Genomic DNA, 21,370 nt, shown 5'->3' with positions numbered 1-21,370 from the left:
GTGATCTTCAGACACCGCTATTAAAAAACTAACTAGACAGGAGGCTCGTACTGCATATTTGCAGCAACTTCTATCAAGCACAGATCAACTGGAATCAAAATGGCCACTAGAAAGTTGTTACGGCACCTTTAACAACACATTTAGTAAAGGCAGTCCTGCATGCTGTTTACTATCTGCGCCGCCATGTCACAGTGAGCTCATGTCTGCAAACTCTGGATAGATGGATCTTGCTCAAGTTTCAGGCTTCTCTGTGTCGGATGTAGCATTTTTCCAAGTTCCGAGTAAAATGGTTTGCAGCTTTAGTCTGGTCTGATGTCAGAGAGTTGAGGCTGGTACCTGTACACTGATGGCGCTGCCCCGTCTGCTGCTGTTCTGGCTTTCCGACACCGTCACGGAGCTGCTGCACAGAGCGTCAAAGCCCAGGATGCCTCCGACACAGTCGCCGATGACACACACCTGCGTTAGAAAACAAAACCACAAACACACACACTCACATGAAATGCTGAGGCAAATCTGAGGCTGTAATGTTCACCTCCAGGTTACACACTGACCTGTCCGCTAAAAGACGCTCCTTCTAAAGACTTGATGAAGTCGCTGTACACCTGATTGGCTCGTAAGATGACGGTTGCCACGGCGTCTTGGTACTGTGGTGCAGAGGTAGCCAGAAGGGGCAGAGCAGCCAGCGGGATGTGGTCCTGACTGCTGGACAGGCAGCTCTCGTCGTAGCTGTAGGGGCTCAGACTGCAGAGAGGCAGAGAGGACGTCTTATTATCTGTCCGTGTCTGTGTTTAACAGCCGGTCGTGACGTATCACAGCAGATTATTTAAATGCTGTTGGGAGTTTTGCTCACTTGGAGACCAGCGAGAACGCCTCCACACACACGGCAGGACAGGGGACCATCCGGATGGCGATGCGGCCCAGCGCCGCGGGGTAGTGGACCCTCATCACCGTCTCAAACGCCCCGCTCAGCGTGTTCACGTCTCCCTGCTTGCTGTTTTGCTCACCTGCGGACAAACAAACAACAACAGAGTTAAATATTGTTTTGTAGGACTGTAGATTAGTGGCTTTTGTGACCTTTAAATACAGGGTTACTATCTTGTATTCTAGATAAAACAATCCTAAATTTGTGCACCAGAAATGTCCTTCCTGTCTTTCTTATCATATCTGACTAGACAGATGTGCGACTCATTCAAATGAACAGTTTCATGCACCGGGCACCAAATTACCAGAAGTGTGTCTTGTGCTGGTGATTGTGCCGCCGCACCCTCTTGTGACATGTTGAGAACTGGCCTTTAGGGAACTAATGTTCTAGTTTAGAGCTCTAATAATGTTTTCCTGCTGTCAAGATCAACATTTTCTGATTCTAAATGTGATTTTAAATCTGCCATAACACTTTTTTGGGCCACTCAGATGCAGCGGAAACAAGCTGTGAACATAACATTCACATTAGCATTCACAGTGGAAAAGAAGTCCAGTATTCACTCTCCTTTTAGCTGTTTTTTGTTCTTCTACTGAGGGAAATATCTGTCACTTTAGCTTCTAAATTTTCCTTTACGTTCATCAGCTAGTCTGAACTTTGTCTGCCTGCTGGTCTGTCCTTTGCAAGTCGTATACAGTCGTTTTTAGAGCTTTAAGAAACAGCAGCCTGCTGCAGGAAATGACACGAGCTACACTTAATTAAACTGGTAGTATAAAGGTACGATATGCAACATTTTCCTAATAAAACAATGTATAGACTCATACAAACATACAACCCTTCAATCATCATTTATGAGTGTGAGGTGGTGTCTGTATCTGCAGAGACCCTGCAGCCCTCTGCTTGTATTTCCTTATTTTTTTCTCATTATTTTGCTGTTGTGCTCAGGACGTTTCACCAACCCAGAATGCTGGTGTCTGAAGTCCTGATGCATTTGGGGTAGAGAGACAAATCTGTCTGACTCTTCCTTTAACTACATTTTGCAGAAGTGTGCTGGTAGTTCAACTACATTCATATTTGCAGAGAGATTCAAGAAGTTAAATTACTTTTTAGACTTTTTTTATGCAGTTAAGTACGATCTGTGAACAAGTGAGCATTTTTTGCAATAAATATAACTGAGTGGCATTTTTTGTTAGCACCTCAATTGATGAATAAAGAAACTTAAAATGATAAAAAAAATAAATTAAAAAAAAGACCAAAAAAAGGGGAAAATCTTTAAAAAACAAGCTTTTTGAATCTTATAAATTATTCATGATTAATTGATTTATTTTGTTTACAACCATCAGGGAAGAAAAACAGCACAAACTTTGTAACCCTAGTTTGGAGAGGTGAGTGTGACCGCTGAGCAGAGTAGTTTCTGATGTATACTTTTACTTAAGTATATTTCTAACACCAGTACTTTTACTCATAACTGAGTAATATTTTTGTAATGTAACAGCACTTGTACTTGAGTACAGATACTCAGTACTCTTTCCACCACTGGAAGTAACTGATGTGAACTAAAACAGTAAAGACTTGGTCTGAAGACTGTAAAATGCTCCACAGAGCTGAATGAGCTGCAGAGCTGATGATAATTCTCTGTATGTTCATCACTTCAAGTGACCACTTTCACATCACAGTGTTTGATTATTTGCTATTATATATAATTAATATTGATTAGAGCGTCTCAGGGAGTCAGAAATCAGAGTTGATTAAGTGTGAAGTGGGACTTTCATCATAATATTGCAGTGTCTGGTTGCTGCTGTACCGGAGCCAGTGTCCAGAATGTTGCCTCCATGCAGGACCAGGAGGAGGACGTGGATTTTGGACGGCTGGAGACACTGCTGGGACGAGCAGTCCTGCAGGTAAAAGGGACAGAGGACAGACAGGAAGGAAACAGGATTAACAGCTGATGAGGGAGCGAGCAGATTAGGGGAAAAATGTGGATTCTAATATCAGCCTGATCCACACCTGAGACTAAAAATCAGAGTATCTCTCTCTCATCAATTTTGAACATTTCTTTTTTTTTTCATGTCTCTTTCAGTCTCCTGTCTTTATGGAAGTGAAGTACTAAATAATTGAAATGTTCCTTTAATGGGTCCCAGTCTGTATCTCCTACTGAAATTATGAATATTTAAGAAAATTATGAAATAGTGAAATCTAGAGTTAAAGGAATAGTTTGACATTTTGGAAATTCTTCTCTTATATCTGCCAGCAGCCAGTTAGCTTAGCTTAGCTTAGCATAAAGACTGGAAATAGGGGAAACGGCGAGCCTGGCTCTGTCCAACGGTAACAAAATTGGTCCACCAGCACGTCTAAAGCTCAATAATAAAGGGATAGTTCACCCAAAAATGAAAATTCAGTTATTCACTCGCACATGCATGTGAACGTGGCTCCAAGCTAAAGATCTACAGTGAAGATTCAAGCTAAAAACACTTTGTAAACGACGTCTTTCAAGTCGACTGGGCATGTCAGGGCTTCAGGAGACTTGGACTGCACCAGACGAGTAGGATAGAGACATTTTAGACATTTCTCTTGCTGGCTGCAAGAGACAAGATACAGGGACTTCTACACTAAATTCAATCTATAATGTTTTCTATTCCTACGATGTCTGATGTGATTCTACTCTCTTGTGTCTGAAGCACTGTGCTCTGTCTACAACACAGCCTTTCATGCTCTACTGGCTACAGGACTGAGACTTACATTTACTTTTCTGGCGGGCTGACGTCCTTGTCTCTTTGAGACACGGCGCTGGACGCAAAGAGCAAGAACACACAAACCAAAAAGAGCATTTATACAAACTCACTCAGTGTAACCTGCAGAAGCCTTACAGCGCAGCATCAGGTGCAAAGGGGTCGGTCTTTCACGGACTGTGTGGTCGTTTCTGAGTTCATGTATGTGCAGCAGTGCAAAGTGCAAGCAGACTGAGCGAGGTGGAATATGAATCTGAGCATGTGGTGATTAATAAAAACACTGATGTGTGTTAATTTAATTTCATCAACACATTTTTCCTAGACAGACAGTCATCGTATCGCACGAGGAGTCAAAGGCAGAATATCGAGTTAAAATGGACTCGTCTGATTTTTGCCTGATTTGAATGAACCTCCCACCTGGGCACTGCGCCGGGCAACACATTACCATGAAGCGTTAATCTTTTACCTCTGCTGAAGTAAAACTCGGGCTCGATGGCCGCAGTGGAGACGGGATCTTAATTTCACTACACTGGCAGGATGACTGAAAGCTCATTTAGAAGGAGGAGTATTATCTACAAGATATTTAATTACAGGTGTTACTGTGAGAGACATGGGTGAAATTGGAAGAAAGTGAAGAAGCTGTACCTCCATCTGCCTCTCCTCATTACTCATCACGGCGTACTCCCCGCCCGACTCCTGGTACAACGTTTCTGTGAAAACAGAATCCAGTCGCTTATTCGCTGACATTTAAAGGAGTCCAGGATGTGATGTAACCACCTGGATTCCTCCTTATATTTGAAATAATGCCAGAAAATATGGTTCTTTATGTGTGTGTGGATGAATTTCTGACAGAAACGCAGCCTACCTTGTGCTTCATCCACCTCTATTGTCTCGATCTTGTCCATCAGATCGTTGGAGCTCCACTTGGTGATCTCCTTGGCGAACAGCTCCTCGTTGTCAGAAAAGTCCTCTGCAAGACACACAGAAGACGTCTCACACTTCTCTGCTGCAGGTCGAAACAATCAGTCTCATAACACAAACCAGAAGCAAAGATGACTCTTATTTATGTTCTGAGGTCCTCTGACCTGAAACGTGACAATCTTTCTGTCAGCTATTTCGAAGAGCAAGATCATTTAATGTGTTTAATTAGGTAGATCTGATTTAACAGCCTACTCCTGTCTCCTCTATGAAGCTCTAAGACATCCACTATTAAATGTCTCAATGCACTCATTCATTAAAAGAAAAAACTGGATCAACCTTGAGGAGCTCCACTGCTAATATTTATCAGCCCAAAGACACAGAGTCACCCTGAGAGAGACGATACGAGTGAATGAATCAGTCAAGATAATGTTTGAATTAGAGATGTGTGCACTGATGGACTCAGAGGAGGGGGGTGGGAGGTTACTGCCCACGTCCACGCATATATCTGCAAACGGAGGGCTTGATGGTGAACAGGCTGCAAAACTGATGTTTGCTTTTTTCTTTTCTTTTTTTTTACCGTGAGCATCAAAGAACTCATCGTCTGTGCTGTCCTCTGAGTCTCGGGCGATGCTCTGCATCCTCCACTCTGAGATGCTCTGGTGAGACGGACTCCCTGAAAACACACAAGACACAGAAATCATGATGTAGAGGGGATGATTCACATTTGTTGGAATGGGGCTGTGTGAGGTACTTAGAACTAGGGCTGAACTGATATTGCAAATGTAATATAATTTGCAATATTAGAGGGAATGGCAATCTTTACTTCATTATTCTCATTTTCATTTCAAACATGACATTATTGTGTGATTTTTGCAAGGATCTGTACCAAACAGATGTCTAATTTAAAGTAGTAGTTTGACACACATTTTTTATTGCATGTACTGCACTTCCTGCAATTTGAAAATTTCCATAGCCATTTTACGATTTCAATAAAATTTCGATTAAATGTTCAGCCCAACTTAGGACTTAATTATACTGATGCTGTTTGATGTAAAGGTAAAGCTTTGAAAGTTATGGAGGTATGGAAGTAGCTCATACATCAAAAAATCCTGAACTATCCCTTTAAAATATTATAATAAATGAATCTGTTTCAGGTGAATAAATAAGGTAAAAATTCCTCCTGACCTCCTCTCTTCGATGACCTGTTGGACGACCTGGAGGACGTTGACCACTGCTTGGTGAGCTCCCCTCGTGTCTCCAGAGAATCTCCCAGCTTCCCTCCTCCTCCTCCTCCTCCTCCTCCTCCTCCTCCTTCGGCCTCTGTGGGCGTCCCCACAGTCTCAGCTCCCTGCTCCTGGTCCTGGCTCACGGAGGAGCCGTTGGTCTCCGTTCCCCCCTCTTCGTTGAGGCTGTACTGGGCCATCTTCTTGGCTAAAGCCAGCTGTGTCTCCAGCTCCAGCTGCCTGATGTCCTCGATGGTGAGTCCGTACCACTCGTCCTGCCAGCACCACGCCTGCCGGTGGGCTCGGACCATCACTTTACGAAGGCCTGCACGGACAAAAACAAGGATTTACTGGCATGTAAATTTATTTTAGTGAAGAATAAATGATAATTCTGTAACCAACTAAAGTGATTAACCTTCAACATAGTTAATGGTGTATAAATTGATTAAAATGTCAAGCAAAAATATCTTTACTGCAGAAACAGATTTCCACTAGAATTCAATTATATACATAAAAATATACCATCAAATATATAATTGTCTGCATAATGAGTACTTTTACTCTTGATCATTTATGTACATTTTGCTGATATTACTTTGTTACTTTTATGTAAGAAGTAAGATGTGAAGTAAGATTTAGAAACAGAACTTTGACTTATATAGAGTATTTTTATAGTGTGGTATAAATATTTTTGCCACCTCTGGTCCTGGGCGTCACTTTGAAGGAGGCTGTGTATTTGCTCTGACAAACAGATTTGACAAATTTATTTGGTATTTTCTCGATCATAATTCTTCTGCAGCAATATTTCAATATTTCAATCAGGAGAAATTTAATTTCAGTGTGCAATAATCAGGCGTATTATCATTATTCTATGCTCCTATTTTTAGATTTCCCCTGTTTATATTGTTTCTATTCTCATATTTCCTCCTTTAATTGTTCATATCTTTCATATTTCCTGTTGCTTATATTTTTATATCTTATTTCTACATTTTTATTGATGCTTCTTTACATTTTTGCTGCTGAAACACTGTAAATTTCCCCGTTGTGGGATTAATAAAGGAATATCTTATCTTCCATAAAACAAATCTTTATCTTAATGATCAGATCAAAAAATGTCACATAAATATCTGAAAAATACTTTCCAAGTAAAAACAAAAAGGCAGGAGGAGGCCCTGGGTCCTTCAAAAAAGACTGAGAGGTGATCTGTCAAAGGAGATTTAATCTTCATCAATGTCTTCCTCGTGATGAACTAAATAAGCAGCAGCTGGTTATAAAACCTGAACCCTGCGAGCAGATTGTGATTAAAACATCCAACCTGACAATGAAAGATTAAATTAGCAAACAGAGAGAGATATTAAAGACAAGATATTAAACACGAGAGTGGAAACTGTTCAAAAGTTCTGTCAAATAATTTAGAATAAAGACACGATGTTAGAGCCGGTGTGAGATAATATCCATGAATCACAGCTGATGCAGATCGGATGAAGTGCAGAGGAGAAGCTCAGCAAACAGCCGCAGATGAAATTTGCATAAAGAGAAAGGAAAAGTTCATTCAAAGCGTGAACGCCGGAGTGGCGGTGGACGGTTAAAGATGTGTTGATTAGACCGCAGAGTGAGAACGCCATGAAGACAGAGCAGCTGCTGCTTCATTAAGCCCGGACGCAAACGCTGCGAGGGAGCGAGCGGCGGCCTGCGAGAGTGTATAAACACTCCTAAATCACAGCGGTGAAAACAGAAACAGTCCAACGCTGGCAGGAAATTAATCCAGCCTGCGGCGTTATCTCAGGGAGACAGACACTTCTGTGTGCTGCTGCCTCTCAAACGCTCCTGAAGACACCGTCTCAGCCAGGTGTCTTCAGGACTGTAGCTGTTTGATTCACCTGTCCTCTTCCTCACGCTCTCCTCCTTCGTTTCTTTTTCATTCCCCCTTATCTCTCTCTGCTCCACAACCAGAGGGTTTCATGAATCAGCGGTCGTGAGAAAGATCAAGTCGATTATTTTCTTATAGACCTGAAAGTTACTCACTGTTTCATACAAGCACACATGCAGCCACAAAGAACCAGAAAAATACAGAATATTTCTGTCTTTTTCACTGATATACCAAAATTTAAGGCATTTAAGGCTTTCAACTTTACTGGATTTTAAGGATTACTTCAAAATTTCCACAGTTATCACTTTTCTGGATTATTTTTGATCATTTTATAGGGTTATCACCAACTTTTCTAGATTATTTCCAACTTTTTATAAGGCTATCACTGATTTTTCCAGATTATTTCCAATACTTTCAGGAGTATATGGGACTTTTCAGGATTATCTCAACTCTTTCAGGATTATCACTGACTTTTTATTTTCAAGCTTAATCCCACCTTTTTATAGCTATTCCTGATTGATCAGGATTATCGCTAAATTTTCCCAGAGTTTTCACTGACATTTCAGGAATATTAATTCATAACATATTAGCATTATTCTTGACTTTTCATAGGTATCTCTCACCTAACTTCAGGGTTATTTTTCAGAAATATATCTGAGTTTTTAGGGTTAGCAGTAAGAATTGACTCACAGACAAAGATTAAAGGAAAAACAAAGTTATTGCCTTAAGGACACACACCCTGCCACACTTACCCACGTCGTGTATGAAGCGTTCGATCTTGGACTGCATGCCCCAGTATCTGAACTCCACCTTGCAGAGCTTGTAGGCACACATGACGGGGCTTTGACCTGGATTCTGGTTGATCTCCTCGATCCAGTCGTCCGACAGCGGACCCCGTTTGGTCTTGACTGACTGATACAGCTTCGGGTCCTCCTCCACCAGGTATTCATGAGGGGGGATGTAGTCCTTCACGATGTCTATGGGGTCTACGAGGGGTGAAAAAATAATAATGGATCACACAAATGCAAAAGTGATGCAGACCTGAGCAGCAGGACAGATGTCACGACATCCTGACTGAACACCTGCCTGAAGAAGTGTGTGTGTTTTCTGTGTGTGTGTGAATTTTATGTAATAACTCCCTGCAGGGGATGTGTCTGGAGCAGACTGCACATTTTTCCTGCACCCCAGTGAATTTTAGTATTCAGAGGCTCAACACAAGCTCTCACACTCCACAGTCTGCTTCCCTCTGCACCGCGCTGTCTGTGTTTTCACTGCAAATAACAGCGTGCGTAAAAATTCGATTCCTGATCCTCCTTATGAGGAGATGACAATCGGGCCACTCCATCTGAAAGGCACAATTTAATAAGCGTGCACTCTGGGAGTTTTCATAATGTTGGCAGAGGAGTGCGTGCATGATGATAGACTCACCTACAGTCCTCTGTCTCTTTTCAGCAGAGGACATATTGAAGACGTCCCCTTGATTTCCAGTATCTGGTTTATAATACGTCTCAATATCTATGGAGAATTTCTCTACAAAGGGACAGGTGTACCTGAGGGACAAAAAGATGCAAGGTTGTTATAGTAACCTAGAACTAGAAGATACAGGTACAGGTACAGGTGGAACAAATGGTAATCACAAAAGGGTGGGAAAAGGACAAAGACAGGAAGTACAGTCAAGATAGATGAGGGAAGACCAGCACTACAAAATAAAACAGGAAATGACCGGCTAAACCACACACCCATGACAGGTTTGTCATTTCAAAAAAGTGGATCCCCAGGAAAAAAGTCTGTCTTATACAACCCCACTTCAAAGAATCCAAACTATCCCTTTAATGCACAAACGGATTTTATTTATTTTATTTCCTAAAGCCTAACAGAGGGGCCACAAAGCTGTTTTGAAGTCCTGCAAATCTAAACTATAAGAACTGAGAATCGGTGCCAAGTAGTTAAATTCATCAGCTTGACTGATCAGTTTGAAGAAATTAAGTTTTTCTGCAGGATATTAAAAGTTGGCAAATCTGGCACAAAGTTGGCAGCAGGGTGTGCAGTAAATGAAAATGTGATTATTCAGCTGAAATTCTTCCAAATTAAAAAAAAAAAAAAAAGTCTCAGTCAGCAAAATCAAGTAAATGTTTTTTCATTTGTCAAATTTATGAATCCAGAAGTCATATAATAAAAACCATTAACAACGTTTTATTGCTCAAAGTCCAGTCGTTCTGCTTTAGATAGCGCCAGCTGCTGAGATCACCTGATGTAATGTGTTCACATGGAGCAAATGTTTTTAGATGATTTCACCCTCTATTTTCTGCAAGTCTGAGCAATTGTGCAAAAACCTCCAAGCATTCATAAAACCCATTCATCATTTTAACCGTGATGAGTCACTCCCGTCTCCTCCCGTCTCACCGGGTTCGTGTGTAGGGGTAGGCGTTCCACGACTCCTCCTCCACCCGGAGGGCGGCTTGAGGCAGGATGGCGCAGAACCAGGACGGGATGTGTTTGCCGATGTGGTAGACCTTGTGCGTGTACTGACCCGAGCCCCCGGGGCCGTCCTCGTAAGGCTTGTTCTCCAGGATCTCCACGCCGCTGCCCTCGCCGCAGCTCTCCTCTCTGCTCTTTTTCTGCAAGGCGGCAGACAGATGACAGAACAGAGGGAGGTGATACATACAGCGATAGTATTATGTTGTCTCGCATATTGTTGTATTATTTCACAAGCGTAGGTTTGGTTTCAGCAGTGAGGCGACACACATCTACTGCACAAATGATCAGTTAATGTGTTTTCATAAAAACAGAAGTGTAATGTAGAAAAATATTATTTTGTTTCCTTAGAGACCCGAAACTTTATGATATCATCAACTGCCACAAACAGTTACAGAGGTAGTATAGGAGCATGCACACACATCCAATCAAAAAAAAAAAAAATGTTTTGCACACCACAAGGCTCCAGTTTCAACTTATTTAATGCACCACACACACTGCACTTTCTCAAATGGTGTTTCAGGGGCATTTATTGAGTGTTATTTTACATTTTTACATCAGACATTGTATGAACTAAATGTCATGTGCAAAACCAGCGATGCATATATTTATCTATTTATATACATGTATACTGTGTATGAGATTTAGCATTTTTGTATGCAGATGTATTTTTGCACACTGTTCTCATGTGTATATGTATATGTATAGTCTTTCTAAAACCTAAAATACAAGATCAAAAGATTAAAAAATGGATTAAACATTTGTTTTGGTCTAACCTGAGCTGCAATGGATGGATGGCTAACTTACTAGCTAATGCTAAGTAACCAAACCTTACTTCCAAGGCCGAGGAGCATTTTCATTCTAGATTTACATAAAAAATAAAAAATAAAAATCGAAAGAAATGCAAGTCCAACATCATCCAAACTTAGCCCTGGGAAAGGTGAAGTGAAAATGTCTCCTCCATTTCTCTGTTGTTTGAGTAAATGTGGAGGTGAGAATTTATTTGGTGCAAAAATTGCCAATGCAAGTCCATCCTTAGCCCTGACAACCTTTACTTTCCAATTAAAGCCGTGCCACCCTTACACAGCGCTCCTGTCTCTCATTCGAACTCGTGAAATCCGCCTCAGAGCTGGACGGATGATGCAGCAGAAGCAAAGTGATGAGCTGGGAAGAAAAAAGCTGCTACATGGAAAAAAAGTGCTTTTCTTTTAGTTCTTTTCAGTCACATTTCACCTTTTATTTATACCCTGCATCTGCTTGACTCTTCAAATCCTGCCAATGATCTCATCTCCTTCAGTGTTAAATAATAAAACCTGTTTCATTTTCACTGACCAGTTGAGGTGAAACAGACTTTAAAGACAGATAGAGGAGGCAGAATCAGTGATCTCCCTTTTCTCCCCCCTGCATGTAACTTCCTCTAATAAAAGGCGGCAGATGGTTGAACCCTGCAGATCCTGTAAGACTGAGCTGTGTATTAAGCCTGTTAATTCACAGAGGGGGCTGTGGATTACTGCATCAGTTTATAAACACACTACATCTCCTTACGAGGCTCCATTTAGACTGTAACTGTTAGACTGGGTCCACACACTGAGCAGCGACACATGGGAATGCACAGAGAGAGTTTAGATGGCTGGAAAATCATATTAAACCCCTCCCAGATCTGATATAAGAGCCATTTATCTTACTTCAAGAAGCCTTCAACCAGGGCTGAAATGATTTTGTAAATTAATCGATTGGTCTATCTACTCATAATTTGATAAGTGAGTCATTTAAGATGGAAGCATGTTAAATATTCTCTGTGTCCAGCGTATACAATGTGCAAAATCCTGATTTTAATACATTTTATGTGACTGTAAATTAAATATTTTGGGATTTTGGACTGTTTCTTGGAGAAAAACAAACACTGTGAGGACACACCTTGAGCTCCGTAGACTTGTGAAGGACATTTTTTATTTTTTTGGACATTTTTTAGCCATCCCATATGGAAAAATATACATGCATTTGAGCATTTATCCATTAAGCCATTTATGTAACTTTAAGTGTTAGAACCTTCAACCAATGCTGAAATGATTTTATAAATTAATCGATTAGTCTATCTACTCATAATTTGATAAGTGAGTCATTTAAGACGGAAACATGTTAAATGATTTTATTACATTTAATATGACTGGAAATTAAATAATCTGCACTGGGAGCTATGGGAATTGTGAGGGACTTTTTTTTAGTTTTTTGCATCATGGAAACTAGAAGTAATGAATATGACAGTCAAAGCAGATAAAAAACCCTGAATAAATTTGTGTAATAGCAAACAAAATCCTCATATTTAGCAGATGGGTGTAAAATCAAACATATGAGCAGGAAAATGATTGGTGAAACCAAAATCTTAGTTAAAATTAATGTGATTTGTATTTGTATATAAATATGTCATTAAGCACAGCTGTGAGGTGCTGGAAAAGCTTGAAAATCTTTGAAAAGTTCTTGAATTTGACTTTGGAAAAGGTGCAGGAGCCACAAAACTGTGATTTTAGTCGACATGTGCAAATCTGATTTTGAAGACCTCGGAGCAGACAAAGTCTTGGGGACCCCCCTGTGATTTCTACCCCCCCCCCCATGCAGGGCCCACATCCCAGGTTTGAAAAAAAAAAAAAAATCACAAGCGTCTGTTAAAAGTTGAGCAGCGTTCCAATCATCTTATGCATGTGTTACGCTTCTGTTCCAATCAATAGGTTTGATTAGTGTTTGTTCACATCTGTTTGCTTTGTTTTCATTAACATACAAATTAGGACCAGATTAACCCCCAGTGAGACCAGGGTCCAAACTGAGCCCCAGGTCCTCCCACTCTCCGTACATACAGTAGTGTACGCATCACGTTATGTTTAAGTACCCATCAGATCGTTTTGTTCAGTTCAGTTCAAAGATTCAAAGTCACTGAATGGTCAACTACATATTAAACATAACTGGATAATGAACTGTACTTTTAATCAATTAATTTAATCTTAAATATTTGTTTGCACAGGCTCCTACATTTTAAACTTCCTGCTGAGTCATGTCAGGTGTCCACACTGTACTGCAGACACTGTATCCTGGTCTCAAACCGATGATTGAAAAGCTATTTCACTCCGTACATTGTACTGTGCTGCGGGTCGAGGAACGGCGCCGCGTGAATACAAATCATCGCGATCATTATTAACAGTGAGAGCGGGGTGCTCGGGGTCAAGAATGAGAGCTCAGATTGAACGCGGAGCTCTCCCTCCTGGAGACTTCGGGGAGGTGGTATCAGTAATGAAGGTCAGGAGAGGCAAACAGCTGGAAAATTGCTGTAATCTAGCAGGTAATGTAATTTAGGTGAGGAGCTGAGGGCCTTAAATTACCCTCTTCGTGTCTGCGTCCCCTCCGCTGCAGCACAGGAGAGGCAGCAGAGGATCTGTATTAATGACACACATCTCAAGGCCTAAAGCTGAAGAGTCGACCATACGTTTATTGCCCCCCCCCCCTGAGGACTGTGAGGAGGTTTATGGATCTTTATGAAAACAACAGAGGTGATTCAACAAGTCTGATCGTCTCTTGAGGTCTTTGCTGTGTAGAAAGTTATTCTCTTGAGTCAGTACAGCTAAACATAGAACTGATCTGCCCTGCAGGCAGCTGTGTTTAAGGGATAGTTTGGATTATTTTAAGTGGGGTCATCTATGGTCTGTGTTCTATCTATAGTAGATACAGTAGATCTGCAGCAAAATGTATTATAGCCACCTAAATTTATAATAATAATAATATTTTCACTACTTTAGTTTGCCATAAACTAACGTTAAATCTCTTCATATATCATTATCTCCTCACCACCAAACTCCTTTGACAAAAACAGTATTTTTACTGCACAGAACAGAAGAGTTATTGGTCTATCACTTCCTTGATTGGTTCATGTCTTTGTGATATTGAGTGACTTTGGTGAATCCGAATTAACCCTTCAAAACACAGAAGTCACAAAATAACACACACAAACCAATCTGATCGAGGCAGGAATGGACCAACAACTCCCATGTTCTGTGAGGTAAAATTACTGTTTTTGCCAACGGAGTCTGGTGGCTGGGAGACAGCAACATAATGAGCGATATAACTTTAGTTTCTCGTTAAAAAAGGTTATCTGACTGCAAGATAAAGCAGTGAAGATATTCTAATAACCGATACTGACTACATAGACTACAGATAAGTCCCTCACACAACCTCTAAAAACCCAAACTACCCCTTTAAAATCTCCACTTCATAGTAAATTAACCTTGAATTCCCTCTCTGCTGCTTTACTCGACTGTCATGTGCAACAACAGTTGAAGCTTTTTTGAACCTGAGGTGTGTTCTGGTGTTTTGCTGTCAGAAATATCAGACACACACACACACACACACACACACACACACACACACACAAATGCACACAATTGTTGAGGCATGAAAGAAGCCAACGAGACTACAGCAGCTCTGTGAGGCTGCGCTTAGGCACAGCAGTGCTGCAAGCTAAATGCTAATTCCAGGGTGCTAACATTCTCACAACCAGTAGGCAATCTCAGGAGGGGGATGAGGGAGGATGCCATCTTCCTTGTTAGCAAAAAGACCAAAATACATCCTCCTTGTTAACCCGCCACCTCCCCTTTTTAGTATCAGAGAAAGTACAGAGACAGAGGGGTTGTTTAGTTGAATATGTCAGTCTTGTCTGCCTGGTTTATTGATCCTTTATCTGACTGAGGTTTGTGTCGGTCAGAAAACGTGGCCCTGACCATGGCTCTGAAATATCAGCAGTATAATAGTCCATTGAGGTGGTGTCGGAAAAATTATTTCCCGACAGGGAAAATTCAGGTGAACGCACCCTCAAGTTGGAAAATTGGAGAAAAAGCGTCATAGAAAGTGTGCAGGCGAAGAAAGACTAAATATAAAGTAATTTTCTGAATAATTGCCTGCAAAATTTCTGGAAACAACCATGTCAATTGGTACTAATTATAGGCGAAAAGAGTGTCAAGAACACTGTTTTTTTAATTTCCCTTTTCTCTTTTTGGCACTCAGGTAAGACACCTGTCTTTCTTTTGTTTTGTTTTGCTGGTAGGTAATTTCGTTAATAAATCCTCAGATTGTTTTGTTTGTTATTTTAGGCCATGCTCACCCTGACGCCTGTCTGTCTACCATGCTGAATGACGAATAACTCGTTCTTTGTTGGACTGCAGCCACCGCGGCGCTGGTCATCCTTGGGAGTGGGGAAAGAAGGGAGTCTTTTATGTCGTGCTTGGGTTTTCCCCCGAACCGGGCATGACACCAGGAAACTTCCTTGGAAAATATTAGGTATATTAGATAGCAAAGAGTTACCAAAGTCCTTGCATGTAATGAAAAGCAGTGAAGTGATGTGGTGAATAAATTTGAGAGTCTGACTTCCAAAAGATCTACATGAGGAAAGATGAATCAGAATTGAGCTGCAAGGCGAGGAAAGAAACTTCTAGTTCAGTCTGACACAAAGATAATAATTATTCAAGGGAAATAAATGGATAAAATAATATGTAATAGCTGAAGGGAAAAGAACGAAGTGAAAAAAAAAAGATCCCATGTACAATTTGCAAAGTGCTACCAGCCTGGGCGGGCAGACGCTCTGTGGACCACGTCTGTGGAATTATAATGGGTCTGGCTTTGCTGAGGGTCTCGTTTCTGCCGGGCTGAGCTGTCCCTGAATAATTTATGTGACACCGCAAGGTTAGCATAAACCAGGGGTACAAAACTCCGCTGCTCGGGCCCACGTTCAGTCCGACTGGAGCAACAGTAGAACCTCATGCATCAAACGTTATCACCGGCTGCTCACACATTTCATACCACCACCACACCACCAACACCCCCCACCCCCCGTTCGCCCGTCTGCCATTTTTCAAATTCTCCGCCTGCCTTCAGTTTGAAAACGGCAAACAGACAACGCTCGTGCATCAAACTGTCAGGCCATTTGTTAAATAAATCAAAACTTGCAGTGTGGACTCACACACTGCGACAACAAGAGGATAAAATCATAAAAAATGTAAAAACGCTGTGCAAGAGCAGGAAAGATTTCACATAATACATCATCATCAGGTCCCATTAAAAACTGAGCAATGACTTGTTATTTTTAGCTAAAATGTCTGTTGGTTCATCACTTCAGTCCAGAATGAAATTTCTTGTGAAGTTTGGCACAAATCATTCAGTCTCCACCGGCATGAACTGTATAATTATCCTCTGATGTTTCATCAAGCCTCATCATCAAGTCAAGATTGTATGTTGTCAAACAGTTTGGTTTAAGACCACCTCCCTGCTTTGTGTTTAGTGCTAATTAGCAAATATTAGCATGCTAACACGCTCAAATATGATGTTGAACATGACCAACAGTCCACCTGCACAGCAGCATGTTAGCATTGTCACTATGAGCATGTTAGCATGCTGTTGTTAGCTTTTAACTCAAAGCATCACTGTGCATAAATATAAACTAATCAGGAAGTCGCAACAATTAATGCAGATTCAACCAATCTGATGTGAATTCTGCACAACCTTGCAATTTTGTCCAGTCACTGCAACTTTCCCACAAATCTGACCAATGTTTGTCCAAGAGTACTGCTAGCTTGATTGCCCCAAGCATCAGGGAAAATTTATTTTTGAGGGATTTATTTTAAAGATGTTTTTTAAATATCAGTTACAGTGGAGCAGCTCGGTTGGAAACACAGATATAAGGGTTACTAAACTCACCAGCAACACCTATTGTCAAAAAGCAATGTCCCTCCCCTTCCACTGTCCCTAATGGGGCATTATTTCAAAAAAATCTAGATGAATAAATTGCACTACATACTATTAACCCACATTTGATGCTCTGGTGAGTATTTGGGGCAGCAGGACTGAGTCGACATAAAGTACTACTGTGTGTGTTCGTAGTACATGACATTCATCTTTTAACTGATCGATAAATACTTTCTTTGAACTGGTGATTTTCTTTCCCACATCAGAGAAACAAAGTGAGTTAAAATCTATTACAGCGTACGGTTCATGTTCATGTTACTGCATCCCCGTAAACGAGTGACGAATACAACTTAAACTGCATCCTGTATTTAGAGTCAGACATAATGTTGTCGTCATGGTAACGCAGACTGCACCATCACGTCTGTACCCCCCAATCCTGCCCCCTCCTCCCTCTTTCTGTCTCTCGCCCGTATCACAAACAAATGATGGCAGCCGCTGCCATGCTGCCGCTGATGTCACCGGTTACCACGACAACCTGCGCTCAACTGTGACGCTGAGCAGGAGGAGGGGTCAAGGGTGTGTGTGTGTGTGTGTGTGTGTGTGTGTGTGTGTGTGTGTGTGTGTGCACATGTAATAATGTACATTATCAGAAATTATATTCAGGTTTGTTTTTAATCTTCCTTTCCCATTTATTTCAAACATGCCTTATCTTTTTTTATTATTATTATTATTATTATTATTATTATTATTATTATTATTATCTTATGTTATTGTTGGTTATTTTAATCCATTTTATATTTGTATTATAAAATATCCTCTGATTTTTTAATCCTGGCTCAACCATGCACACTACATTATAACCTTTCTTAAAAAAAGTGATGTAGAGTAGTAGAGTTTATTATTATTTCTCTACATGTGCTTACTATACTTTTCATTCATTTTTTTAATGAAATCAGACATTCTTAAACAAAAGAAAAGCTATGTCCAGCATTTATGCATTTGAATATTATCTAACAAATGACAAAAAATACCATAATAATGGTGTAACACCAAAAAATGCTGCATTATGAATGACCTAACCCTACAATCACCTGTAAATTCTTTTATAAAAAGTCAACAATGAACCTTAAAACTCAATTAATTAAAAAAAAATGAATAAAATGAATAATGTTAAATAATATTTCCATCTTTACTACAAAGAGTTCTGTCCTTTCATGTGTTATCTTGGAGTCGTGGTCAGATCAAGTGTATTTTCAGGAGAATTATTTTGAAATAAAACCTTTCTTTTTTTTTTAACCCAAACTCAGTAGTATCTGCAGTCTTCTTAAGAGGCTGAACACAGCCTCAAAAACCTCCAGCCGGAGGACAGGACAGTCTCAGTGCTTGCTGGGTATTTTTGTTATTTAGCCTTCTCTCATCAGTGTAAACGGTTTGTAATTATAGGGGTGACATCAAACTCAAATTACAAAAACCCAGTAGAAATCCAGTCTGGTGGAAAAGCAGAGATCTGATCATCTGGTTTTGACGGTTTATTAAAGACGACATATGATCATTTATGCCTGTGATAATATGTACCTGGATTTTTGCACAATAGAGTTCAATTACTTTGTTACAAATTCTTAAACTTACAGGAGGTTTTTAAACCAGAGAAAAAAATGAAAAAAATATGATAACATTAGTTATTTTACTGGTTATTAAAAGGAGCTCACATAGAACAGTTCAGATGTGTCTGACTTTAAAGTTTTCTTGGTGTCGAGCCAAAGTAGTTGCAGGATATGTGTCAGTTTTATTATTTATTATTTACAACATTTATTATTATATTAGGGTACACTTGTGATGTTGTAAGTAACTTTTCAAATCAGATTATTTCGATGGTTTTGGGATGTTTCTGAGCTTTTCAAGCTACTAATATTTATATTTGAGACTGTGCCATGATCGGACAAACATTTTTTTATGCATGTGCTGCAGTGTGAAGCTCTGTAAAACAGCCATTTTGGTCTATCTTGGCTCAACTGATGAGTGTCTACGGGATAAAATAATGATGATCCCACAGACGTCCAGGAATCGAGCGTAACTAAGCAACTGAACTAAGAGGTGGCGCCTTTTTCCAGGCTTTCTCTGAGGGGAGGCACAGAGTCTGAAAACCCCTGATCTACAGCATTCTTCAGCAGACGAATGTGAAAACAACTTAACACTTACATCATTCTGCACAGAGAGGCTCAACATTTTTTGCAGACTTGAAAGGAATAGTTCAGATTTTTTTGAAGTGAGGTTGTATAAAGTACGACACGCTAACTTGTGCAGTAACTCGTGTGGAAAAATATCTTCTGTCAAATGTGCTTAAAATTACAGTAACTGCAAAAAGCCTGAGAGAAACCAAAGCACAGTATTATAACATATCTGAAAGAAAATGAAGAAATATGTCAACTATGTGCATATAGAAAAATACTGAAATAAGACGGGAGTCATAACTCTCAGACTCACCACCACAATGACTTTGATCCCAGATATAAAAATGCATTCAAATTAAGCAATCAGGGTCATATTTTATCAGAAAAGGTTTGATTGAATTTAATTTTTTTTTCTGTTGCAGCATATTTATTTACCTTTTATATTTAAATATCTGAATAGAAACATTAGTAGCTTCAAATGCTAAGAAACACCCCAAAATCACCTCAAGATTACTGTAATATAATAATAAATGTTATAAATAAATAATGATTATAACAATAATGTAAGGAACAACAGTAAAAGGTGAAATTACTTCTAAAATTAAAGTTTCTGCCTTTTGCTTTGGTATGACCCAATATTCTCTGGTCAGCTTTGCTAAAGCAGAATACAGGAACTTCCAAATAAGGTCAAAGGTCATATCAGAGGTCAGAATTAATGTGTGGAAACAATAACCTGATATAAAGCTATAAGACTGACACATATCCTGCAACTGTTTTGGCTCGACAACAAGAAAACTTTAAAAGTTTCTGCACTCCGAGAAGTTCCTGCCTTTTTCCATTCTGTGCACCTCATACAACCACACTTCGAAAACTTTGGACTATCCCTTTAACAGTCTCATGTCCATTCAAGTTTTCACGGTAATATTTGGACGTATAAGACCCGTCTCTCTCACGCTTTGATGTGTCACATGTCTTTGTGTCGTCAGTTTTCTTACTAACTGCACATGTTCAGAGCAAACTCTGTGTACACGATGTTCAAAACCAAAATCCAAACATTTAATAAATATATTTGCACTAAAAAGACACAGAATGGTCATGATCATGTAGCTGTCAGTCCTGCGTAATAATATGCACATGATAACAAACTCAATTATATTATTTATAGTCATTTTAGCTCTTTCTTCTCAGCTTAAATGTTTATTTTACCTTTATTTCCTGCTGACTTGACTAAAACATGGCGGTTGTGTTTACTCATCTGCATTTATTCACTAAATAAACTCACCTCTTGCTCATCTTTTTCAGGAGGAATATTTTTACTGTGTGCATATGTGTGTGTATTTGCACAAAATTATTAAATGAAACACTATCCACGGGCATATGGAGGACCATCTGGTCTGCAGAACAACACACCAGCCCCGGTGACCCTCTGAAAATGTTCCTCGGCGCTCTTGTTCTTGTTCAGTGCGACACGATGACACTTTAAACTCCTGACCTCCACCCAGACCTGAACTCATCGGAGAAAATACTGCAGCCACCGTCTGCTTCCCCGTACCGGTAGACGAGACCTTTAATGTGAGATAATATAAACGGCACTGTGAAGATTTTTTGGAGGAAAACTACTCACCTGGATCATGTAGAGCTGAGCGATGCGGTACTCCTCCACGCTCATCGGCATGGGGATGCGATACTCCTTGATCAGCATGGTTGTGCTTGAATTGGGCCGACTCTTGAGTGTGTGTGAGAGTGTGTGCGTGTGTCCAGAGGGGAAGGAGCGTAAGAGGGCAGTCTCTCCTCTCAGTCGGCTTCGCTACCCGAGCAGCATGTTCAAACGGCGAGGACGGGACTCATCGTTATTCACACCTGAGAAAGGAGAAAAGAAGAACATGCAGATTTTAGCCTCCAGCTTTCCTTACAAACCAGAGGAGGAGTTACCATATTTGTCTCGAGGATTAAACCCCCAAGCCAACACATACTCTGTGTGTGTATGTGTGTGTGTGTGTGTGTGTGTGTGTGTGTGTGTGTGTGTGTGTGTGTGTGTGTGTGTGTGTGTGTCCTCCAGCCCTCCCACAGATCTGTTACAAGGTAATCCACTGACCTAGCAACATCCCTGAAATCCCCCAGCAACCTAAATCCAACTCTGTTTACACACTGAAGATTCAGCCAAGTTGTGGTCAACGTAGCCTTTAAATCCAACAAATCTCTCATCTTCTGACAGTCGGCTGCAGAGGAAGGATTTACTCAAGTACTGTACTCTAGTACAGTACTGAGGTACCTGTAGTTTGCTGTGCATGAGTACTCCACTACATTTATTTAGCACCTGAGGTTACAAGATATAAATCATG

The 21,370-nt window shown here is 40.3% G+C and overlaps 1 protein-coding gene across 1 annotated transcript in view; it reads right to left on the bottom strand.

Annotated features, from left to right (window-relative positions):
* pitpnm2 (phosphatidylinositol transfer protein, membrane-associated 2) overlaps positions 1-21,370 on the bottom strand; it is a 62,390-nt gene that overhangs the window by 10,066 nt on the left and 30,954 nt on the right. Inside the window, exons 3-14 of the mRNA XM_084745668.1 lie at positions 20,653-20,888; positions 10,066-10,280; positions 9,091-9,212; positions 8,415-8,648; positions 5,755-6,117; positions 5,147-5,242; positions 4,514-4,618; positions 4,294-4,358; positions 2,724-2,814; positions 851-1,004; positions 552-741; positions 337-456 (exon numbers count right to left, since the gene is read on the bottom strand). Coding sequence (XP_084601794.1) covers positions 337-456; positions 552-741; positions 851-1,004; positions 2,724-2,814; positions 4,294-4,358; positions 4,514-4,618; positions 5,147-5,242; positions 5,755-6,117; positions 8,415-8,648; positions 9,091-9,212; positions 10,066-10,280; positions 20,653-20,730 — 1,833 coding nt within the window. The 5' untranslated portion in view covers positions 20,731-20,888. The remainder of the gene's footprint in view (positions 1-336; positions 457-551; positions 742-850; positions 1,005-2,723; positions 2,815-4,293; positions 4,359-4,513; positions 4,619-5,146; positions 5,243-5,754; positions 6,118-8,414; positions 8,649-9,090; positions 9,213-10,065; positions 10,281-20,652; positions 20,889-21,370) is intronic.

This window comes from Lutjanus erythropterus, chromosome 20 (assembly GCF_056507025.1).
Source record: "Lutjanus erythropterus isolate fLutEry1 chromosome 20, fLutEry1.hap2, whole genome shotgun sequence".
NCBI classification, from domain to species: Eukaryota; Metazoa; Chordata; class Actinopteri; order Lutjaniformes; family Lutjanidae; genus Lutjanus; species Lutjanus erythropterus.
Note: the sequence above shows the minus strand (reverse complement) of the source record. Positions and strands in the feature narration are given on the sequence as shown.